This window comes from Emydura macquarii, unplaced genomic scaffold (genome assembly GCF_026122565.2).
Source record: "Emydura macquarii macquarii isolate MOO-44397 ecotype Brisbane River unplaced genomic scaffold, CSIRO-AGI_Emac_v2 contig_499, whole genome shotgun sequence".
In the NCBI taxonomy this organism is placed as follows: Eukaryota; Metazoa; Chordata; order Testudines; family Chelidae; genus Emydura; species Emydura macquarii.
In genome coordinates, this window is record NW_027130636.1 from 4,710,331 (window position 1) to 4,736,294 (window position 25,964).

The window sequence follows — 25,964 nt, forward strand, 5'->3', positions numbered from 1 at the left end:
GTGAGCTGAAGACAGTTCCTTATTGTGGTCCAAGAGCTTCCCTGAATTGCCTGTACCAGACCTGACAAAGTTATACATTTGTCTAAGGGAAGGTAGGCTCTAGCTGTCAACAAGTCTAAATACACCCCTATAAATTATATATTGTGTACAGGGGTTAACATGGATGTTTTTACATTAAGCTGCAGACCCAACTCCTGGAACAGAGAAAGGGCTGTCTGGATGGAAATCACTGCTTCACAGGAACAGCCCTTGAGTAGTCAGTTATCAAGGTACAGGAAGACTAGGATCACTTTTTATTTGAGGTAAGCATCCACTACCACCAAGAACTTGGTACTGGAAATGATCCTGGACTACAGGGAAGTATAGGTATTTCCAGGATCCACTTGTTCATTGTTATCGCAGTCCAAGCTGGTAAAAAGAGTTCTAGATGCCCCCCAAGGGGGGTGGGTCGTGTATATGGCAAGAGGCAAGATGGTTGACAATTTTCCAGATGCACTCAGAAATATTGTTTCTGCAAAGATGGAGTATGAAATACTGAAGGCTCTGACAAGGAGCCTGGAGTTTGGGGTCATTGGGTCTTCTGTCATTTTTGAGGATGCTCATAGGGCCACTGATGGAAGAATTGAGGAGCTTTGAATCATTGCATGGGTGGCAGGTGGTAGAACATGTGCTTGGGTGCCGGTGTGTACCCAGTGATCGTAGAACGGCTCTGGAATCTTTGAGGGAGCAGAAGGAATCGTCGGTCTTCTGACTGAAGAGATGAGACTCACTGGAAGGGATGTCCCGTAGGGTGTTCTGTACTTTCCTTGGGGAACCAGATGAATGTAGTCATGATTCCCATAGCCATTTTGCATGAAGAAGTGTCCTACGCAGCCTGGAATGTTGTCCTCACAACCAGTTTCCACTCCTCTAAAATAGCCTGGAAGCAGACACGATCCTGTTGAGGAAGCTTGCTTGAAAGTACGCCAACTTGCTGTAAATAAGGAAGTCATATTTAGTGAATAGAACCAAGTAACTTGAGATTCGAAATTGAAAGCTGGCATAGGAGAAGACCTTTTAATTCAGAAAGTCTAGCTTGTTTGCCCTCCTTGTCTGCTGAGGCGGAGTGTTGGTGTTGTTGCCTGGCCCGCTCCATCGCCACCTGTATGATGAGGGACTTGGGTACGGAGTGAGAGAACAGAAACTTAGACCCCTTCGGAGGTACATAGTACCTCTTCTCTGTCCCCTGGGGGGGGTGGGTGTGCAAATGGCCAGAATGTGCCAGAGTGTCCAGGCCAGTTGCAGAATAGCATTATTGATTGGTAGAGCTATTCTGACCACAAGATGTCAAACAGCCAGTGCTGTTTGTCCTTTACCTCCTCCAGTGGGATGTGGAGGTGTTCAACCTCTCTGTCTAAAAGATCCTGGAACTGGCAGTAGTCAACCAGTGGTGAGAAGGGAACCGAAGACGCTGCAAAAGCCGAGGACAATTAAGGGAACTGTTTGGTTCTGGTGGTACTACGAGAGTTGGACTAAGCAGTTCATCTTCCAACACCATTTCTGAATGTCTGCTCAATGATAGTCGAAGAGGTGAGATGGGGGACTCCTCCTGAGCTGAGCGGGAAGGTTCCAAAGGCAGATACTGGGACCAGGACCACCAGTACAGCCAAACGGCATATCCAACAGAGGGCCCAAAGGAGTGGGGTACGAACAATTCCTTTGTTGGGGAAAGGAAGGGTACTGCCACTGAGTTGGCGGAACCTGCGGATAGTCATATGGACGATATGGGAGGGGCCTGAGCTTTGTCCAAGTGCTCTGATGCTAAGAAGTCAGAGCCCAGTTTGAACGGCAGTACTGTTGGAGTCATGGAAGCCATAGGGGAATGGATGGAAACATGACCTGAAGGAGGTAAGTCAAAGATAGGAGACCGTACCTCCTTAGGTGGCGACTGAACCAGAAGACGTGGAGAACTCACCTCCTCCAAGGCAAAGAGTTCATGAGGCTCTGGGGTGACTCAAGCCTTTCCGGCATCAATGGCATGTGCTCCACAGTTGGAACCAGAATAGAGGACTGTCTCAGAACCAATGGTTCCCTTGACTTTGGCAGTGACAATTTGGAAGGGGTACGCGGCTTGGTGGACAGAACTGGTGGGTCTGGTGGTGTTGTGCCTGTGTGCCTTCGAACACACCACTTCTCTGTGGCTGGAACTTGGGGATGATGGTGTCCTTCTTGGGCCTGGAGGAAGACTTACTGCCATGCTTATGATCATGCTCCCTTGGCTCATAACTAGGTCCCGGCACAGGATCCATAGTACTGATACCAGTGGAACTAGACTGGGTCTCAGCAGTGGGAGGCGCACTCCTAGATTGCTGAAGCCAATGTACAGGGGGTTCCCCAGCCTGGATCCAATTGTGGCCTCTTGGCGACCTCCATGAGGTGCTTCTTGAGGTGGAGCGCCCGTCCTTCCCTGGTATAGCTTGAGAAGGAGAAGCAGATGCTGCACCTGGATGCAATATGAGCTTCTCTGAAGCAGTAAAGGCAGCGTTAGTGCTTGTCACTGACCAAGAACAAGTGAAGGCAGGAGGCACAGATCTTGAACTTTGGCATCTTCAGCATACTACTTTTAAAATCCCCAGCTCTGGATGCATAGGGCATGCATATAACCCGCAGTGAAATACAAAAGGGACCATCACTTGAAGAATATAGCTTCCAGAGGCACCATCCTAAACCTTTGAGACTTTATGAATATGTTCTGAAGTCTTAGATCTAAGATCAGTTTCCAGCCTCCGTCCTTCTTTGGCACAAATAAATACTTTGAGTAAAATCCCTCGCCCTTGTAAAGAGTAAGGACTGGCTCTACTGCTCCTAATCCAAGGAGAGAATTCACTTCTTGTCTTATTAAAAGCTGGTGAGAGGGGTCCCTGAAGAGGGACAGGGAAAGGGGATGCAAGACAGGGAGTGATGTAAAATGCAATGCTGATGTTATGACCTCTATGACCCACTTGCCTGTAGAGATCCACCTCCAAGCATGTTGGAAATAGGCAAGGCGGTCTCCATGGGGGGAAGGTGAGCCGAATGGAGCAGCTGTAAAACCAGAGGAGAGGGAGAGTTAAACTCTTGAGCAACCCATCAAAACTGTTGCTTTAAAGATGACTGGTGGTCATGGAGGGTAGATGGACAACCCTTTCTCAGAAATCTGTGTCTTTTTTTGGTGTGTTTGGAGACTCTATGAAACCAGGAAACAGAGCAGGACACAGTCTCTGGGCAGTCTGTGACCTACTAAATCTTTTCCTATTTGTATATTTCCTATATGCCCATGGATTGTAAAGTAGCCAAAGAGTCCTTCAGTGTGTGCAAGGACTTATCCATGGTCTCTGAGAAAAGCTTACAACTGTTGAAAGGAAGGTCCTCCAGTGTTCTGTACTTCTCTCAGAACCCCAAGAGTTGGAGCCATGATGCCCTGTGCATAACTCTGCCATGGAGATGGACCAGGCAGCAGTGTCTGAAGCATCTAAGGATGCTTGAAGAGCAGTTCTGGCCAATAATTGGCCTTCAGAGATGATGGACTGGAATTGTTCCCTATATTCCTGGGCAATTGTTCAATAAAAGCCATGAATTTGTGAAACTATATTTGGCCATGACTCGACAGTATGCGATCCTGAATTGCAATGTTGCTGATGACTAGGACTTTCATCCAAAGAGATCCAGTCTTTTCTATTCTTTGTCATATGTGATGGACTTAGAGAAGTTCTGCCTAATCTGCTCATGTGATGGACTTAGAGAAGTTCTGCCTAACCTGCTCATTTACTGTATCCACCAATAGGGAGTCTAGGGGAGGATGGGGGAAACAAAAAATCAGAATCCTTGGGGGGGACATAATGCATATTAACTACCCATTTACACATTTACAGAATAGTGGGAGGTGTCTACGCCAGACAGTCTTAGCTAGATCTAAGGAGTGCCTCACTGATGGGTAATACTACTCTAGAGGATATTGCTGACTGCAAGATACCCAACAGTTTGTGCTGTGAATCCTTGACCTCTTCAGATAGAATCTGAAGAGTGTCAGCTACCCTCTTTATGAGATCTTGAAATTGCTGAAAATCATCAGCCATGAATGATGGTGGAGGAACAACTGTTTTATCTGGAGAAGAGGATGAAATAGGTATTTGAGGGGTGGCCTCCTTATGTACTCTGGCTACCTGCCCCTCAAACGTTTCCTCCTGTGGTGGTGGGTGGACTGGTTGCGGAGGAGAGGGATGTACAACTCTGGCCTCCCTATAAGATGGTACTGGTAGTCTGGCCAATTGTTGCCAATAAGGAGCCCAGGGGCCAAAGTATGGCCATGGGGGGGAGGGGGGGGCACAGGTGGAAGTGGAGGGTGGCATGCAGGGTGAGGTTCCACCACACTTGATAATGACTGTGACTGTCAGAGAGTGGGGTTCTTGAATGGATATGCTGGAGAACCCTGAACAGAAACAGAGAAAACTGATGGGAAGTCTTCTTTATCCTCCTCCATTTCATCCAATGGAGAAGTACTCACAGAAAGTGGTGGAGAGTTCTGCAAGTATTGCAGGAGAGTGGTGCGAGGATCAGGATCTCAGTACCAAGACACAATCGGTACCCATGAGGAGTAGGCACTCTGGTTCATATATCTGAATCCTTGTGGTACAGAGTAGGGGATCAGTACCAATGCAGTAATCGAGCACACAGTCGTTGAAGCCATTGATACCTTTGATGGTGGGCATATTCAAGTAGATGCTGATGGTGTCTGGCACTGTTGCTTGCTCGGTGCTGAATGCACAGGTACCAGTGGCTGGGCTGAGCTTGACAGTGCCAGTTCAGAGTGCCTATGCTTGCCTGTCTTGCTGGCAAAGGATATTGACGCCCAGTAGGAGCCATGTCTCCCTTTTAAGCTTCAGGACTTTGCCACCTCACCAATACCAGAGGAGTCCTTCAACTCAAAAACACTGAGTCGAGAGGTTGAGCCTTCGGAGCTGGCTCCTTAAGGTGAGAGTCCATGCCCCTCTTTTTAGAAGTATTCTCTGAAGCCTCCAAAGTCTTCGCCTTCTTATGGGAAGTCTGCGCTAAGGATGAAAGAGTGCTGGATCTGTCCAGAGACAGATGTATGGGGCGGTGTCTCCTGATGTGACTTAGAAGCTGGCCAAAGGTAGTGTTCCATCATCAATAGCGAGAGTTTAATTAATCTCCCTATTCTTCCTTGCCCTAGACTTGAGGGCCAGGCAGAAGTTGCACTTCTGGGAGATGTGGGACTCCCTCAAACAAACCGACGCACTTAGAGTGGCACTCCTCACCGGTATAGCCTCTCAGCAGAAGAGGCAGCATTTGAAGCCTGGCAAGCCAGGCATGCCCTGCCAGGAAAACACGCCTCCTGGGGGGAAAGAGAAGAAAAAAAACAATCCTCTCAATACTTATCTAACTAACTAAAACTATACTAATAACTGACAATACTAAGTCTCAACTATAAATACATAGAGAAGCCCAGGCATGCTCAAGGTGCACAACTAAGTCTCCATCTCAGGTGGTTGAGAAGAAACTGTATAGGCTTGATGTCTGGTATAAGGAGGGTAGGGTGCATGCGCGAGTCGAACAGACACTGCTAACTAAAAGTCTCGGATCAAGGGCTTGAGAAGTGCATGCACACTTGGAGTGGAGCACGCATAGCGATACTAATCGCAGAATTAAACCTTACAACAATCCTCCAAGGCAGGCAAGTGGTAAAGGACTCATTTTACAATAGGGCAAGCAGGTACAGAGAGGTCACATGACTTGCACAAAGTCTCTCAGTAAATCACTGGGAATGCTGGGAACAGAACCCAAAACTGATTCTCAGGCCTGGGCACTAAGGGCTTGATCTTGTAAGGTGCTGGGGACTCTGTCCCCAGTCCAGAAAAGCACTTCAGCAAAGGATTACGCATATGAGTGGGCCTACTGACTTCAATGCAAGTATTCTTATGCTTAAAGTGTTTCAATGGATGGGGCCAGAGTGATCAGTGCCTTGCAGAGTTGAATGCCAAACCTTAGCCCATGCTCCTGCCGTTGATGCAGATCAGAACTTCATAAAACTGTTAGTGTGCTTCTATTTAGAGATGTAAAATGTTATACAAACCCTAATAAAATAGCAACTACACAGGGCAAGTCTATCATTAATAGATTCACTGAGCAAAATTACTCATTGCCAAAAGGATCTGAGGTGTTTTAAATACTTACACTGCATGCCTTACACCACTTCTCCCTTTCATGTAGTTCATTCCTGTCCTGTCCTTTCGATTTAAATCTTCTAGCTTCTGCTGGCCCAACCAAGATATCTGCATCTGGGGACTAAGACATACAGAGCAATGTAACTAACTCAGTCACAGCATTGATTTTATATTTATTTTTAGATGCCTCCTCAGTAAATTACTTGTTAGTTCTGAAGATTTTATGCCAAACTCTACTAACAGCTAAACTTTCAACTTTATAAAAAATGGCAAAAATTGCTATAATCCTAAATATTTATTTTCAAAAGTTACCTGTTGCACCAGATCTACTCAGTAGCGAGGGTGTGTGTGTATGCCCACACAAAAAGGGAAATATAGGGGGGATTGGAAAAATGGTGAATGTGTGTACAGAGGAACGTGGTGGACAGGAGGAACAGGGCATATATTCTGGCTGCTTTGCACTATGCTGGCAAAACAAATACTCTCAAACTCAGTTTCACTGGCTAGTGTGGTTTGGCTGCTTTGTACATCTATAACCAGTGAATCTGGCTATAGAAATTAAAACAAACAAAATGTATGGTTGATATTACATATCTTCAAATGATCAGAAATAACACATAGCAGCATTCTCTCAGTTTCTTGTTCAGTGTTCATGTATGAACTTTTAAATTAAGATAACCAAGGAAATTCCTGGACAAAAACTATAAAATGTTGGAGTTAAGATCAGTAGTTTAGGGTAAAATAAGTTATAGGCATGTTATAATTATCCCCCAAACAAGCATTATAAGCTCAAGAAAATAGATTTATGCTAAAAGAAATTCGAACGTTTTTCAAGTTATGAAAATGCAGTTAGGGCACCTAAACAACCATAACTCTGCCCTGTAGTGCTGAAAAATAAAATAAAAATGCCCCATGTGTATTTAAAAATCAGTTAAAACTAATCTAGAGTCACGAACACTAAATGACTTAAAATAATCGTATTGTTATTGCATGGGATAATTTCAGCATCCTTGTAATGTATTTTTCTCTAAATTATGGATATGCCCTCTTCACCTTCGTTTTAACAGAGTTTTTTTCTGAGAATCTAAAAAAATGTTATTTGACACAATTTATACCAAGCTAAACCATGGGACTACCAGACAAGAGATTTCCCCCCCAAAAATACTGCAAATGTGAAACCACAAATGCGCTGTAGAAGTGCTACTGCTAATCTCAACTATTGTTTAGTATGTGTTTCTTGTTCAGCACAATACATTTGATCCTAACATCTTGGTACATACTTGTGTAAAAAATCTTGTTCAGATCCATGTTCTGACTCATGCTCTTGAATCTGCTCTCCCATTTGTCTAGTGTTCTCTCTCAATACAGTTGAAGTGAGCTGTGGTGTTTGCAGAGCCCCTGGAGTTTGAATGGTGTCATTCCTGTTTAGCCATGAGCCTTCTAGACTCTCATCTATAAAAAGATAAATTACAGTTAGCTAGTAAAATGAGACAGTGAACTTATTCAGCACAATATAGAATCATAGAATATTAGAGTTGGAAGGGACCTCAGGAGGTCATCTAGTCCAACCCCCTGCTCAAAGCAGGACTAACTTCAGCTATATCATCCCATGAATATCATCATTCATAACTTATTCAGGACAACTTTTAAATAGGATATAAGCTTTAGAACGCATATACAGCACTAATCCAGGGTTTTAATTTATGTATTCATCCACTAGTACATTTTCATATAGCTCATTACCTCAACTGGAGCAAATTTTGTAAAACTAAGTTATGAATTTTACACCATAAAGAAGTAACTGGATGATGGATCAATTTGGATTAATCTCCAAGAAGTTTAATTTCCAGCTCTAATTTAATTTTGTATTAGTACTGAAAAGGAAGGATCTCAACTCCTTATGCCAATGAAGAATTAGGAACAAGATTTATCTCCGTCTTTGAACTACTGGATATTCCCAACAACATTTCAACCTCAAAATAGGTATATCTGATAAACAACAATAATCAATCATAAATACTTGTATTGCAGCAGTGCCAGAGACCCAGGTACTGCACGTACACACAAAAAAATGGATCCCACCCTAAAGAGTTTACAGTCTATTTGTAACATGAGACACAACATATGGATAGAACAGGAGGGGGAGCACAAAATAAGGATGGAGATCTGGCCTAGGATGGGTCATTAAAAGACTTTGGTGGGAGTGGAGTGAACAGAAGCTAGAAAGGAGAATCTCTATCTAGGATGGAAGTGGAGGAAAAGAACTCCAGACAGAGCATTCAAGGAGCCTATAGATGAAGTGAAGAAGGGAGATATGATGGTAGATGAAGATGCAGCAGAATCAATCATGGGGGGGTTTTTTGTTTTGTTTTTTAAGATGCTCCAGTGGAGATAGATTCTTTTAAGATGTCAGGCCCCCTTTTTTTCTGAATTGAAGAAAAGAGCTCTTTTATGCTGAGTGATCTTGGTCACATTTGAACAGGCTCTTAAATATTCATATCCTTATCTTCTGGCAATGTTACAGGTGCATGTTCTCCAACTGACAACTCTCCCAATCTTCTTTTGCAGAATCAACTTCTGATTCTAAAAATCCTGAATATCAGATTCAAGCTTGGCTTGCTTAGTAGAATTTTGGCAAGTTCTGACATCAAATCTTTACAGAAAACTGAAAAGTCTCAATAAGGAAAAGCCAATGTTGGAAGATGTTTTCATTATGAGCTCTCAGCTGAAGGAATGTTCCACTTACTTTGACAATTACTTTGATGTTGGATTATTTATTGACTCTAAAAAGTCTTTCTGCTTTTGAGCAGATGCATTATTCATCTAGTAATTCACCTTCATATACAAGATTTTTTGTTTGCTATACCTACTGTAAAGCGATTTTGGTAGTGTCCCCCTGCATGAACTGTCTGCAACTAAAAGACATACATCGTCTTGGGACTTGAATTTGGTACTTACACGTCCTATGAAATCACAATTTGAGCCTTAGGGGAAGACTCCCTCTGTCATATCCATGAAGATTGTTCTCACTTACTGAGTTTCATCAAGATCGATCCATTAATCTACCAGTGTTTTGTTTAGGCCTCACATTTTACCAGAAGAGATTAGGCTGCCCAACCTAGAGGTCAAATCCTCAGATATACCTTAAGAAAGGGCTTTCTGCCTCCTTTCGTAGACTCATAGAAGATTAGAGTTGGAAGGAACCTCAGGAGGTCATCTAGTCCAACCCCCTGCTCAAAGCAGGACTAACCTCAGCTAAATCATCCCAGCCAGGGCTTTGTCAAGCCTCATCTTAAAAACCTCTAAAGATGGAGATTCCACCACCTCCCTAGATAACCCATTCCAGTGCTTCACCACCCTCCTAGTAAAAAACTTTTTCCTAATATCCAACCTAGACCTCCCCCACTGCAACTTGAGACCATTGCTCCTTGTTCTGTCATCTACCACCATTGATCACTACCCACTGAGCCTGATGATCTAGCCAGCTCTCTATCCATTTTATAGTCCATTCATCCAACCCATACCACTTTAACTTGCTGATAAGAATACTGTGAGAGACTGTATCAAAAGCTTTGCTAAAGTCAAGGTATATCACATCCACCGCTTTCCCCACATCCACAGATCCAGTCACCTCTTCATAGAAGGCAATCAGGTTGGTCAGGCAACCTTGGTGAATCCATGTTGACTGTTCCTGATCGCCTTCCTCTCTTCCAAGTGCCTTAAAAGGATTCCTTGAGAACCTGCTCTGTGATTTTTCCAGGGATTGGGGTGAGGCTGACTGGTCTGGTCCGTGGATCCTCTTTCTTCCCTTGCTTGAAGATATTTCATCCTTTCTTTCATCCTTCCTGGTAATCAAGGCTGCTGGGGGTTGATTCATCCACTGATGAAACTTAGAGCAATCTCACAGCTGCTCTAAACAGGGCCAACTTTATGATTCCCTCCTGCCCTAGCATGCTCCCTACGGGTTCTTAGTTGCAATTTGGAAAAGATTAGGCCTTTTTGTAAGTCCTCGGGGTAATTTCTGAATATAGAGACTAACACAGAAGAAGCTAATTTCTACTCAGACACTGAAAACCTGTTCTGACTTTGCAGGTGTGTGTATACCTGAAGGTTTTAAAACACATTTAATCAATACAAAAGCTGCCTTCACAGCACATCTCTAAGCAAGAGTCAAGGCAGAGCAATACTGCTATCAATTTCGTCTTTAGATTTGATGCCCATCCTGCAAGCATTGTTTAGGAGGGGACAGTTACTTTGTTTGACACTTCCCACCTGAGTTCTCTGTTTCTTTGGAGTCTTTTGATGGAATAGAGTAGGTGGAAAAAAGGAATGGGTGGCACTCAGGATGTGGACTCCCTATATGCTGTTATGAATGAACATGTGGATTTTTATTAAGCATGTGTGTGGTCCCAAAGGACACTGTTTTCTAGATGGCTCTGTACCAAGGATGAAAGCGCAACCCATAGATGTGGCTAAATATCAGCAATCACCTCAAAGAACTAGTTATTAGATAGTTACCTCTCTCTGAAGTTCTACTAATTTTAATTTTTTGTCCTTTTTACCATTTTTCCATTTATCCTATGTTTTTGCCAAAACGGCAGTTTTTGTCAGAATTTAGCACTTGGATTTGTGTGGCAACCCTAGTGAGAGAACGTCAGTTCTAGATTGGAACAGAGGTTAGATGAATAGTAACTTTGTAATCATATACTATCTCCAAATTAAGACCAAATGCTTTTAATGGTACAGAATCTGCAAATCTCAGCAAATATCTCCAAGAGTGTGGATCTGTCTAGGCAATTTCATACAGAAAAATAAAAATCTACAGGAATTTGTAAAACAATGTTTTTATCCATGCAGTGTGTATGCGTATATTTCAGCGTCAACTACAAAGCCACACAGAACTCAAGGAAGAAAAATGGTTAATTAATTTGTATACATTCTAAAGATGACTTGTTCCTACATCCCGTAATGTAAAACCATACATACCCTCCACTCTTTTTTTGTGAAGTGGAGGTCGTCCTTTCTTATTCCTCACTGAAGAGGCTTTGCTGCTACTACTTCCACTATTCACAGACATCCTGTCATCTTCGCCCCCAGTAACCAGTGAATTTCTATAGGAAATTAGTGGAAGCCATACATCTTCCCTCCTTTCCATCATCTGCTCTGTCAGAAACTTCTCCAAGTATGAGTGACTGTGAAAACAGAAGACAATATGTAAAATAACATCATTCTGTGCATCATTTCCCTTCTACCCAATTCCTAAGGGGCCTTCACACATTTATCTTGAGGCCCGAAAGATATCCCATGCTGTTTCTTCCTATTTTAATCCTCCAAACACATGCTGGCAGGGCACCATCTTTCTGACTGAAGATGACTCAACAAAATTCCCTTCAGAGCCAGTTAAAAGAGCTGCTTAACTGTCTACAAATGTTCCCTGAGAAACAATGCAAAGTGCTCTTTCCCTCATAATACACCCAGAGTGGTCTGAAACCGTTCACCACATTTATACTATACCTGAATGCTATTTCTGTTCTCAATCCCCAATACAATCAATATACATATTCCATCCATGTAAACAGATGGATTGAATTTGGCAATATTCTGAGCAGTGGCATACTTTTTTCAGAGGAATAGTGAAAGAATTATTTTCTCAAAGACAGCCAATTATTTTGAAATTACAGGATTGATGATCTGTAGGCACTGGAGCCCAATTGTTGCTGCTAGAGTTCATACGGACTGGCCAACTTCTGGAAAAATTTGAGGGTCCTGTCTCCAAATTGGTTGAACATCTGCTAGCAATTAGGTCCCCATCAACTACAAGTTTTCCTGCACATTCTTGTGAATTTCAGGCTTTTATTTGTCTGTCTTTTTCAATGATTTAACCATACAATCTAAAACTGCAAGTAATATTAATATGATAATCCATACAAAAATCTATGTTCAAAAAGTATTGTTAAGGTTGTGAAGTCAAGCACTCAAAAGTTAGGAAATCCCAGAATTAAGGATGCACATGCAACATTAATTCTCTCCTTTTGAGCAAATGCATTATGATACAACCTTTAATTAAATTATCATTTAACATGATACCCATGGATGTGTCACTGACAGAGAGGGTCAAATCCAGGACTTCTAGAGCTAAAAGTACTTCTACTGCCTGAGCTACATGACCCAGCTGGAATAGTCAGGAGGACGTTAAATTAAAAACAAACATGGAGGGTGAAAAGAGAAAAGGAACGAGCACTCATTTAGCACAAAGTCAAGTTGTTAAGAACAAAATTAATCAAGACACTAAAGGAAGTGAAGAAAATTTTTGAGTGCCTACCTCCCAATGTTAGGAGCCTGGATAATGAACAAGAGGAACTGGAAGGGTTATTTATGGAGCGTAAATTCAACCTAGTTGGTATTACAGAAACCTTGTGGGATGATTCACATTACTGGAATGTTAAAATCACTGGTTACAAATAATTTAGGAAGGAATGAGCAGGCAAAAAGAGAGGACTATGTCAAAAACTGCATTATCAGTTTCCGAGTCAGTGATGATTTAGAAGAAAATAAAATTGAATGCTTATGGATCAATGTCTTAACAGAAAAAGCACAAGATGGTGTCTGATAAAGATCACCAAATCACACTAAAGAACAGGATGACTGGCTCCTTACACACTCATCTATAATGTGTAGGGAAAAAAGCTGTGTGATTATATGCAAATTCAATCTGAGTGGAATGCTGGGGGTCTCGCGCTGCCAATACTAAAGCACTTGCAGAATTTCTAAAAATTATAGATATAATTATAGATAAATTTCCTAATTCAAAAAGTGCTGAATCCAACAAGGGGAAATTCCACATCACACCTGGTCTTGTAGCTTACATACAAGTGACTATGATTTGATCACATTTGTTATGTTTAACAGAATAAAATTCAAATGAGTAATACATATACTTGGTGCTTTAAAAGGGCCAATTTCACAAAGATGAAAACAACTGATGAGCCAAATCAGTGAACAAAAAAATTCAAATTATAATTGGGAATTGCTTAACATTTTAACAGCAAAAACAACGAGAGTTCTGTAGCACTTTAAAGACTAACAAATTTAATTTCAGCAGGCATAAGCTTTCGTGGGCTTCAGCCCACTTCCTCAGATGCAGTTGGTAGGGCTGAAGGGGTAAATAGGATGACCCAGGTATTTATAGACCTGTCAGACTGACATCAATCCTGGCAAAATGTAGAAAATGTAGGAACATTAATTGAATAGGGATTCAATTAATAAAGAATTAAAGAACGGTATTATAATTAATACCAATCAACATGGGTTTATGGAAATTAGACCATGTCAAACAAACATGGTAACTTTTCTGATGAGATTACAAGCTTGGTTGACAAAGGTAATAGTGTTGATGTAATAATATACTTAAGACTTCTGTAAGGCATTTGACTTGGTTCTACACACAATTTTTGATTAAGAAACTAGAATGATACAAAATCAAGACGGCATACATTAAATGGATTAAAAGCTGGCTAACTGATAGGTCTCAAAATGTAATTACGAATGGGAATCATCACTGAGCAGGTAATATTTGCAGGATCAGGCCTTTTGATTGCAAATACCTTAATGCACACAGTTTAAACACTCACCACAATGATGAATGATACAGCTTAGCAAAACCCATAAACAAGGCAACAGAGTATCACTTACACAGTCTTTTTGTCCTGCCGCAAGAGTTTAGAAGAAAATTCGCTAAGCACTTCCAGGAAAGCAAGGTTAGGAGGTGGATATTCTTGTCCTTTTTGATTCTGGTATTTGAAGGCAAATTCTATGCCATCTCTATAAGTAAAGAAAGATGTAAAATGTTTACAGGCTGTGACAATTTCCTGTACTGCTATAAGCTTTTTATTCCTTTTAAGAGTCTCAAACATTTTTAGTTCTAGTACTACAAATACAAAACACATTTTATTTTTAAAGAAACAGAGAAGGAAGCCAAAGGAACTTTTAAAATTCATAACATTTTCAATGACGTATCAAACACATACAGAAGGCACCTGTGGATTTTACTCTTTCTTCCATCCTTTTAATCTAACACTTGCTTTGGTTTTTTTCCTCTTTTCTTTGTTTTATTTTCTTTGTCTATCTTTATATTTTACTCTTCATCTTTTTCTCTGTTCATTTCTTTCCCATCCTTCTGAAAACAACTTGTCAAATTAAAATAACGAGTAAAGAAATGCTAAACATTTAAGAGTATATTTCTAAAATTATTCCAGTTCAATTTAGTACATGAACTAATACACTTTGTTCTTTTACATGCAGTACTTAATAATTCTGTTCATAATGGGAATGCATTATAACCTGTAGCCATAGAGACAAAAATAAAAGTGCAATATATTGAATTTTTATTTATATATTATACCCAAAAATCTACATTAAAAGAACATTATTAAGGTTGCAAAGTCAAGCACTCAACAGTTAGGAAATGACATTTATTAAGGTTGTTCGTGCAACCTTAATTGGGACTCCTGTGCATGTGCATAATGATATGGCCTTTAATTACATAATCCCAGGACCCCAGCTTCATTCAGTGCAGACACCCAGCATGGAAGTTTTTAGCCAAAATGGTTCAAGTTTGGCAACATTGTAAGCAACTGAAAATAGGGTCTTATAATGGGATGTGTGCATGAGATAAATTGAACAACCATTTGATAAATGCATTCATCACGTGCCTTTGAGCTGATGAACTGCATTCTGTCCACCAATATTTCACTCCTCCCAGAATTATTCTAACATTACAAACTTCTGAGGGGCATCAAATAACCACCATGTTTAAAAAAATCAACCTGCCACAAAAATGTGGGAGAACCATATGTGGAAATTCCCTCCTCATACCTAATTAAAATACTCTGTGGTACAGGATGGCCAGTGTGACCCTGCAGGTCTAGAAAAGGGACTTCTATACCAAAGAGAGATTCCCATCTTTCCAATGAGTGAAAGCATTTGCTTATAGCCTTGGGTTGTTCTGAGATAGTGAACTTTAAAACAATAACATTTGTATGTGTGGAAAAGTTAATTGAGCTCATTTTAAGAAGTAATTTAAATGTACCAGTTTTTTCTTGCCCTCTGAACTGGATATGCAGTGTAGTTGTAGCCATGTTGGTCCCAGGATATCAGTGAGACAAAATGGGTGAGGTAATATCTTTTACTGGAACAACAGAAGTTATTACCTCACACATCTGGTCTCTCTGAACCATATAACTAGATAAAAGAAACAAGCCATCCTTTTTAAATTACATCTCCGAAACATTTCTAAAACAGTTTTAAAAAAATAAAATATGTGGTGCATGATGAATCCATGATGATGTGGCATAAAGCCTTATCAGCGCTTGTTTGGTACAGCCTGAATAACTCACAAATAGCACTGCGATACAGGTGCAACATGGCCATCTCAATTTCATGATGATAAAAACTTTGTATCCCACAACATTATCATGTAGCCTCTCTGTTTTTTCTCTCTCTCTCTCATACACACTCTCCTTCCCCCGCCCCCCCTTTTGGGAAGAATATGCTGAGGCTAACTTCTAGTTTAAATGAAGATAGCGTATTTTACACTACTCACTTGTGTAGCGTGGCTACAGCCTCTCTTGTCTTGATCTGATCCAGCCCAAAGGTCAGGGCAAACCTGCGAGCCAATTCCTTAATCCCACTGACATGGGCAGATGTCCTGTCCAGATTGGGACCTTGTTCCTGAACAAGCTCATTAAACAGCTACAGAAAGAATTGAAGCATTAAAAACCAGTAAGATAGGAAACATATTTCTAAAGAAGGATTTTTTCTTTAACAAACGGGAGCCTTTCCATCGATTTCAATGGGCTTTGGATCAGGTCCTGTGTTAGTAGCTCCTGAAGTAGGAATCACAATGGAAAGCTGTTGGTCTCAGTGTAAATTTCTCACTCATGAACATTTCCAAATAAATTAGTTAAATAATTGACAAAAAAAAACAAGGTTACTTACCAGTAACTGTTGTTCTTCGAGATGTGTTGCTCATATCCATTCCAATATAGGTGAGTGCGCGCCCCGTGCATGAGTCTCCGGAAGCTTTTCTGCCCCTAGCAACCCCCGCGGGTTGGCTCCTGCGCCCCCTGGAGTACCACGCTCATATCGCAGTATATAGGGCACCGCCGACCCCGTGGCCCCCAGTCCCTTCTTTCTGCCGACTCCGACAGCGGGGACGGAGGGCGGGTTTGGAATGGATATGAGCAACACATCTCGAAGAACAACAGTTACTGGTAAGTAACCTTGTTTTCTCTCTTCGAGTGATTGCTTATATGCATTCCAATATAGGTGATTAAATAGTCATACCTTGGAGGCGGGTAGGAGTCACTGGTGAGTAGCCCTTCTCAGCACGGCTCTGCCGACGTCCGCGTCCTCTCTCGCCTGTTGTACGATGGCGTAGTGAGATGTGAAGGTGTGGACCGATGACCAGGTCACTGCCTTGCAGATGTCCTGCAGGGGCACACGCTCCAGGAAGGCCGCCGATGAGGCCTGGGCTCTGGTCGAGTGTGCCGTCACGGTCCCTGGAAGTGGCACCTTCACCTGGTCGTAACAGGCATGTATGCAGGTGGTGATCCAGGTGGAGATGTGCTGGGTGGAGACAGGTGAGCCCTTCATCCGGTCTGCGACTGCCACGAACAGTTGGGTTGATCTCCAGAATGGCCTTGTGCGATCAATATAATAGGCCAGGGCCCGTCTGACGTCCAATGAATACCATCTCCGCTCGACCTCCGACCCGTGTGGTTTAGGGAAAAACACGGGGAGGAAGATGTCCTGGTTACAGTGAAACTGAGACACCACCTTAGGTAGGAATGCTGGGTGGGGTCTCAGCCTCACTTTATCTTTGTAGAAGACCGTATAGGGGGGCTCCGAGGTCAAAGCTCTTAACTCGGAGACCCTTCTAGACAATGTAATGGCTACTAAGAAGGCTACCTTCCAGGAAAGGATGAGCAATGGGCATGTAGCCATAGGCTCGAAGGGGGGTCCCGTTAAGACGGTGAGGACCAAATTCAGATCCCAGAGAGGTACCAGGTCACGGACCTGCGGATATCACCTCTCTATCCCCTTGAGGAACCTAAGGGACATAGGGTGTGAGAAGATCGACCTCCCCTCCATTGGCTGGTAGAAGGCCGAGATGGCCGCCAGGTGTACCCTGAGGGAGGCCAGTGCCAAGCCCTGCATCTATAAGTGGAGCAGGTACTCTAGAATCACCTGAATGGGTGAAGAGCTGGGCAGAATGCCCCGGGAGTCCGCCCAAATAGTAAAGCGCTTCCATTTAGCCTTATACAGCACCTGAGTGGAAGGCTTCCTGCTTCCCAGCAGGACCTGCTGAACTTGCGCTGAACAGGCTCTCTCCCCCTCTGTCAACCACAGAGCCTGCATGCAGTCAGGTGGAGGGAGTCCAGGTCCGGGTGCAGAAGGCGAACCTGGTCCTGGGAGAGCAGATCGTAGCGCTTCGGAAGTGGTATTGGCTCGGCTGTGGACAGTTCCAGCAGCATACTGAACCAGTGCTGCTGGGGCCAGGCTAGTGCAATCAGGATGACGTCCGCTTTGTCTCTCTTGACTTTCAAAAGTACATTGGGAAGTAGCGGAACGGGGGAAAATGCATACATTAGGGGCCCCGTCCAGTCTATTAAGAAAGCGTCTGAGATGGAGCCCTGCGTCGCTGGCAGATTGGAGAGCAGCTCCTGCGACGGTTGCACACTCCTGGAGCAGGGTGTTGTAGTCCTCAGCCAGGTCTTGGGGTAACGCATGGGCAAACCTCTGCAGGGAGGCCCATAAGTTGAGGTTATAACAGCCTAGGAGCACTTGGTGATTGGCTATACGCAGTTGAAGAGCTGCCGTTGAATAAATCTTCCTCCCAAAAAGGTCTAATTTCTTATTCTCCTTATTTTTGGGAGTATTAGACTGGGCTCCTTGTCTGTCCCGCTGGTTAACTGCATCTATGACCAGCGACCCCGGGGGAGGGTGGTTGTACAGGTATTCGAACCCTTGAGGGGGGAACATAATATTTGCGCTCGGCCGTTTTTGAAGTTGCAGCCACCGAGGCAGGCGTCTCCCAGAGGGGCTTGACCAATTTGAGGACCTGGTCATAGACCAGGAGTGCAACCCTGGATGGCCCTGCTGAACCTGAAACCCCAAAGAAGGAGTCTTCCTCCTCCGATAGTTCTTTAAGGTCCATTTTTAAATTGTCTGCGAGCCTCTTTAAGAGCTCCTGATGGGCCTTAAAGTCAGGAAACGGGGTCCTCTGGTCTCTGGCTGTTGTATCTGGGGGGGAAGAGGAGGAGGATTGTGGGAGGGGACCCATGGAGGGGCCTTCCATAGGGTCAGAATCTTCTTCTGAAGACTGACCCGTCTTGGCTTGGGGGTGGCGGTAGGGCTGCCACCGAAGGCACTGACCCTGTTCCCTGGGTCGTCTGTGGCAGCGAGGGACCCCAGTAGGGCCATTGCCATGGCCCCTGCACCCACGTCGGCACTGGTCCCGGTGCCGGATACGACACAGGCCCACGGGAGCCCGGGCTGTGTGACCTGCGACGCTTAGTGCGGTCCCTGTCCACCTCGGGTAGGGATCTACTCCAGGGCGATCGAGAGCGGTCGCGGTGACATTTACGGTGCCTGTGAGGGGGTGAACGACGAGCTGGTAGATGAGTGCCCCCGAGATTTTTGAGCCTTATGGCGGTTATCCGCCGGAGACCTGGGGCAGCCGCACTCGCTACCGCGCCGTCTTTCAGCAGCTAAGAGGCGGCTTTGGACTTGCAGTGTCAAACGGTCGCTTGGTGCCAAGTGGTGCGGTGCCGGAGCCTGCACCGGACTGCGCGTTCAGGATCTTGAGCGGTAGCGCTGCGACGCCAGGGACTGAAGGCGTTGCCGCGGTGCAGAGGCATCCCCCGGTGCCGGAGCACGCACTGGGCTGGGCGTCCGCGATCTAGAGCGGCAACAGCTTCTAGGCACTGCTGTTGGGCCATAGGCTGGGGATCCGGACCGGTGCCGAGGGATGTGAACCTTCTTGGGCACCAGGATCCGCACTGGGCTGCGTACCGGGGATCGGGAGCCTCGCCCGCGCGGTACCGTAGGTCTCAGCACCAGAGTGGGCGATTGATGCCGGGTGCTCCTGGGCGAATGGGACCAGTGCTGCGTCTCTGTATGTGAATGGGAGCGGTGCCTGACATCCCTTGGCAAGTCCTACCGGTGTCGGGAGCTGCGCACCGAGGATCGATGGTGCCGAGTCTCCCTCGGTGCCGAATAGCTGGTGATTGAGCGGTGCAGGGACTCTGATGACTGGTCACCGCGTGATGTGGAGCTGGAGCGGCTGCTCCTGGAACCTTGAGACCGCTCCTGGTGCTGCGGTGTCGAGGCGCTCGACGACCCTTGGTCGGAGCAAGGAGGGAGGGTGTGCCTTTCCCCCCTCCTCGACCATCTGGGGGGAGACAGCGATCCCTGCCGCCTCATCCCACCAGGGAAACCCAGCATGGGTTTACCCCGAGACACCGTCCCGGAAGCCCTCAGCCGAGGGAGTGATGGAGGTGTGGGCATGCCCATCAGGGTGCGTGCTGCTGCAAACGCCTCCGGTGTCAACGGCCCCTGCAGGGGCGCTCCCCCACCCCCCGGGGTCAGGGGAGGCTCCCTACGCGGAGATGCTGGTGCCGGAGCAGTCTCGACGGCACGTGGGTGGGGCATCTCCTGTATCACCCCTTGCTGTACCGGTCGCAGGGGGGAGTCCATAGGTGCAGCCTCTGGCCGCTTCTTCTTTTTGGGCACCGTCTTCTGAGCCGGTGCCGGAGGAGTGCTGCATACCGACGAAACACTTGGTGCCGTCGGCGACCTGGAGGGTTCAGAGTCCGGACGTAGCGCTGACTCCATTAAGATGGTCTTGAGGCGAGCATCCCGCTCCTTTTGAGTCCGGGGCTTGAATGATTTACAAATCCGGCACTTGTCTTTGCGATGCTGCTCTCCAAGGCATCGGAGGCAGCGGTCATGCGGATCGCTGACCGGGAAAGCCTTGGAACAAGCGGCGCAGGCTTTAAACCCGGTGGAGCCAGGCATGGTTCTATCGAAGCCCTAAGGGCTAACTATATTCTAACTAACTTCTTAACTAACTACTCTATGTAAAAACGAATAACTATTTTAAACAGATTTAACTATTAACTGAAACGGAGATTGCTACGTGCAAAGCAAGGGGCAGACGTTCCACTGACCATCACGGGCGGAAAGAAGAAACTTGGGGCCACGGGGTCAGCGGTGCCTTATATACCGCGATATGAGCGCGGTACTCCAGGGGGCGCAGGAGCCGACCCGCGGGGGTTGCTAGGGGCAGAAAAGCTTCCGGAGACTCGTGCACGGGGCGCGCACTCACCTATATTGGAATGCATATGAGCAATCACTCGAAGAGAGAACCTCATTTTAAGAAATCACCTCTGAATTGGGGTGTTTCTAATAGGGGTCTGCAGGGATCAGTTCTAGGCCTGATGTTTTCAACATTTTCATCAATAATCTGCCAGCAAATATAACACTGCTGATAAAATTTGTAGATGACACAAAGATTGATAGAGTGGTAAATAATGAGGAGCAGCAATAGAGTATGGTCTGGATCGGTTGGTAAACTGGCCCATTCAAACAAAATGTGTTTTAATACTTCCATCTGCACAGTTACACACCTAAGAACAAGATATGTTATTCTTATACAGGGGAGATGCTGGGGAGACCAATACTGGTGTCCACAATTTAAAAAGGATGTTGAGAAACTGGGGAAGGTGCAAAGAAAAGTCACAAAACTGATTAGAGGGCTGAAGAAAATGCCTTACATTGAGAGATTTAAAGAGCTCAATCTGTTTAGTTTATCAAAAAGAAGACTGAGAAGTGACTTGATTACAGGGTATAAGTTCCTTCACAAGGAGACAATACTGAGTACTAAAAGGCTCTTTAATCTAGTGGAGAAACGCATAACAAGAACTAATGACTGGAAGCTATGTATGAGTAGCAGGCCATGGCAGCACACAGTTGAGAAATACACAAATTCCATGGTGACTGGACAAGCATGAGCAATGGTGCCTCCAGGCAGTACGTGATAGAATAAAGGGTGCCTATGATCTAATTATGTTCCATGATTGATAAGAAGTACTTGTTATTGCAGATATTTTCTGTAATGGATGAAATAAGGATCCAATGAATGATGTTTTTAACTCAATAACAACTGCCAGTTGTCACAGATGTCAATAATAATGAGCGGATTAGAATTCCCTTTGGTTTATCAATCATGTAACCTGAAGATACCATAAAAAATTTCAGAAATAAATAGGTAAAATGAAAATGTCAGAAACAGAACACAGTGAAATTAAGCATGGGAAAGCAATTTTCCCTCCAGAATAGAGTTTCTTTGTCTCACACTCTATAAAAGACAGAGGGCTTGAATGGAAAAGTTGGGGAGTACAAACTGCCAACATCCCACCAGTGACAGAGGAGACACACACAGAGGCCAGCTCTTTATCTTGTACCAACAGTGATGATGTACCTATTCTTCCAGTATTCTGTATAGTGCTGCACTAATCTCAGGCTGTTACCCTTTGGTTAAATAATTCCATTTCAGCATGTGATTTCACAACCTCGAATTGTTATTGACTTCAAGCACATGACAGAAACAGAGGCAGATAGAGGTAACTTGCCAAGGTCATCCAGCAGACAAGTGGCAGAGCTGGGAATAGAACCCAAGTTTGACAGTGAGGTCAATACTCACTGGAACTTACCCAGGGCTGTGTTGGATTCTTTATCACTGCAAAATTTTAAATGAAGATTGGGTGTTTTTCTAAAAAATATGAGTTAGGTCAAACCAAAACTATTTCAGAGAAGTTCTGTGGACTGTGTTATACAGGAGATCACAGCGGTCCCTTCTGGCCTTAGAATTTATAAGTCTCCTGAGTACCAGTCCAGTTTCCTCTTCACTAGCCCATACTACCTTATATGGAAAATGTGGTGGCTGATTGGCATTGTGGAGAAGATTCAAGAGGGAGCTAACAAGCTGCTGAAGTCACAGAAATATGTGGGAGATAAATTATGAAGTGATGCACTGACAGGAGAGATGTTTAAACTGTGAATGACGGGGATGTGAAGGAGGACAGAGAATATGATAGCCATGAAGGGAAGGAAAAAACAGAACCACTGACTATTGACATCTCCAAAAGATATTCCTCCTGCAAGCAGGCGGCATTCACACCCTGATGCAAAGTCTGAATGCATTTTTATCCGGTCGTACTCATCTCCTTCCCTTCCCTGGTTTTTGGCTTTATTCACAAGGTAAACAATAACAACTCAATATAAACTCTAGTGCAAGCCAGGCCTGGCTATTCTTTAGGTGTCTCTTATAGTACACCCCTCTGTCCCAAATCTTCTCAAGGAGGATAGATCTATCAATGGCTGTTATCCAAAATGGTCAGACAACCCATGCTCTGGGTGTCCCTAAACCTCTGATTGTCAGAAACTGGGACTGGATCACAGGATAGATCACTCGCTAATTGCCCTGGTCTGTTCATTCCTTCTGAAGCACCTGGCACTGGCCACTGTTGGAAGACAGGATACTGGGCTAAATGGACCATGAGTCTGATTTAGTACAGCCATTCTTATGTAGTTCAGCTATTACAATCTTGGATGAGTGACATTGACAATAGTCTCAGAGAGTGAAATTCACTGCTGTGCAGATAGCCAGCACCAGCCCCACTTTTGCCCTTGAAATAGGTGAAGAAAGAACCTCCTCCCAAAACAGACCTTCTGCACAGTGGTGAATTTCAAAGAGACTGAAGAAATGCTAAGGCTAGGATGGATACTGGAAGCAAACTGTATGGTAAGCCAACAATGGAGAGAGGACATTTGTGGATTCTAGGAGCACTGGAATGACTTCTAGATGAGAGAAGATTCTTAAGTACATGATTTCCACATATGCAAGTGGATAGTATTAGAAATACACAAGATGCTCAATGATGGAAAATATGACTTGGGGGACATGAATGAAATGTGGTATTTTTTCACATCTGTAATGTTAATATTGATAGGTACAATTCATATACCTTGTGTATTGTTAAAAACTTGAAAGTCACCTTAAATACCTAGATGAGATTACCTCAATATAGGAACTAATCCCTAGATACTTCATTTAATATTTGTCGAAGAATTTAAAAAAAAACGAGCAATCTACAACTTGATAATAAAGAAAACAGCCACAAAACACAATGACTAAGGACATGATAAATGAACAACAAAGTAAAATCACTACACAGGACTCAATCAATGAGGAGTTTTAAACCCAAGGATACTGTAATCAGTTGGGACTTTAACTAACTAAGATGAAACAATCTCCACATAGCTAAACATGGATTAAACATTACATAGAATACATTTACATCTTCATGAACGTATTGTAGATAATCCAACCAGAGGAGAAGTCATTCTGAACCTACTTTTTAACTAATAAGAGGGGACTTCCTTGAGAATATGAGGATAGCAAGGAAGATTGGCATCAGTGGCCATAAATTTCTTGAACTCAACATACTAAAAAGTAGGTTCTTGGAGGGTAGCGTGCGAGAAGTATCAAATTTCAAAAAAGCAAATTTGGGTGGGGAAAAAATATTCCATGGTCCCGTCCAGCTTCCATTCAAGTCAATGGAAAAACTCCCACTGACTTCAGTGGTGGTGAACTGGATTTTTTGTTATCATTGTGAAAGGAAAGGAAGCATCAAATTAACTGCAGAGTGTAGAAGGCTGGAGAATCCAAGAATCAATGTAATTAGGATATAATAGTCAATCTGAAAAAAAAAAAAATACTAAAACCAAGAAGAGGTTGGTATGACTTCAAAGGGGATGTAAAAGAACCTATATTAGAGGACATAGAGTTTAAGGCCAGGAGAGACCATTTTGATCATCTAGTCTGAACTCCTGCATAACACAGGCCAAAATATTTTGCCCAGCAATTCCTGCATCAAACCCAATAGCCTGTGGTTGAGCTAGTGCAGATCTTTTAGAAGGAGACATGCATTCTTGATTTAAAGATTTAACTGACTGAGAACGCTCCACAATCCTTGGTCAATTGTTACAATGGTTAATTTCCCTCGCTGTTAAATAACTGTGCAGTATTTCCAATTTGAATTGTCTAGCTTCAACTTCCAGTCACTAGATCTTGTTATGCCTTTGTTTGACAGATTAAAGAGCCTTCTAATATCAGAAGCTTTCTTCTTATATAGGAATTTATAGGCTGCGATCAAGTCACCTCTTAACTTTCTGCTTGATAAGCCAAATTGACTGATCACTTTAAGTCTCTCACTGTAAGGAAAACATTTCCAGACCTCATATAATTTTTGCGGTTCTTCTCTACCTTCTCCAATTTTTTGGCCTTCTTTTTGACCACCAACACTGGACATATTAATTCAAGTAGTAGTTTCCACTGATGACATATACACAGGTAATTTCACCTCCCTGCTCCTACTTGATATTCCCTGTTAATACATCAAAGGAGTGTGTTCAGGGGATTATCAACAAGGGGAGTGTTTCTAGTGGAGTCCTGCAGAGACTGGTTCTCAAGCCAATGTTATTCAAATTTTTATAAATGATCTAGAAGAAAATATAAAATTGCTATTGATGAAGTTTGAAGACAAAGATTGATAATTGGTAAATAATTATGAGGACAGATCATTTATATAGACTATACTATATTAATTCAAACAACATGTATTTTCATATAGCCAAATTCAAGGTCATACTTCAAGAATAAAGAATGGCAGACAAATTTATAGGGTAGGATGCCATATCCTGGGAAGCAGTTCTTCTGAAAAGACTTAGAAGTCTTAGTAGATAACCAATTGAACATGAGTTCCTAGTGTGATAAGTGGCCATAAGTGCTAACGTGATCCTTGGATGTATAAGCAGAGGAATAACAAGAATGAGTGGGGAGGTGATATTACTTCTGTGTATGGCAGTGGTGAGACTATCCAGTTCTCATGCTCACACGTCAAATATTGGACAATTAGTGAAGATTAAAAAAGAGCCACAGGAATGATTTGAGGACTAGAAAACATGCTCTATGATATTTAGAGACTTAAGGAACTCAGGCAAAAATTTTGAAAAACAGAGCCTCCTGTTAGGCTCCTAAATCCATATTTAGAGAAAACATGAAGCAGCATATGGCAGCACTTCCAGTTTCTTATGTGAAAGAAGAAAAGACCATCACTAGTCTTACTTCCTATGGGAGCTGGCGGGTGGACACAGCAGAAACCACCACTAGCAAGACTAGCCTACAAGGTCCTTCTTCTCTCCTTTTCTTTCAGTCTGAAGCTATCCTGCTGACTAAAGTTTTGACAGAGAAGAGATTTAGTAATGGCAAAAAAAGGTGTGTGCCCAAACTGAGGAATAAGGAATCCTTTTGGCATAAAACTGGCTTTGGATTGGGAGTTTAGAGCACTAGGGAAAGTCATGCACACGGATTTTTTGGAATGAGGAATTATGCTATTATAATATCTAATATTCTTACCTGCTGCAAACTGAGAATCAATGTCTTCGCACACTGGATTTTATCAATCTGTCTTGTTTTACTCAACGTTTCCTTAATGATATCACCATAGTCATTGTAGTACTGTGAGAAAAGGGGAAAATAAACTTTTAAGGGCAGAACTTATTCAGCATTACTGTCACAATTTTGATAATAAAAATGGTTTACTTGTAATTTGTTTTTGAGAAGGCAGTAGTTTTAAT

At 43.4% G+C, this 25,964-nt stretch overlaps 1 protein-coding gene across 5 annotated transcripts in view; it reads right to left on the reverse strand.

Annotated features, from left to right (window-relative positions):
- STAG1 (STAG1 cohesin complex component) overlaps positions 1–25,964 on the reverse strand; it is a 322,525-nt gene that overhangs the window by 6,685 nt on the left and 289,876 nt on the right. For 4 of the 5 annotated variants that reach the window (XM_067538793.1, XM_067538794.1, XM_067538795.1 and 1 more), the window contains 6 exons: positions 25,744–25,845; positions 15,802–15,950; positions 13,893–14,021; positions 11,187–11,392; positions 7,481–7,652; positions 6,211–6,321 (listed from right to left, as the gene is read on the reverse strand). In XM_067538793.1, the coding sequence (XP_067394894.1) occupies positions 6,211–6,321; positions 7,481–7,652; positions 11,187–11,392; positions 13,893–14,021; positions 15,802–15,950; positions 25,744–25,845 (869 nt within the window). Of the gene's footprint in view, positions 1–6,210; positions 6,322–7,480; positions 7,653–11,186; positions 11,393–13,892; positions 14,022–15,176; positions 15,441–15,801; positions 15,951–25,743; positions 25,846–25,964 lie in introns of those variants that run through there. The other variant, XM_067538797.1, reaches the window with a different exon arrangement.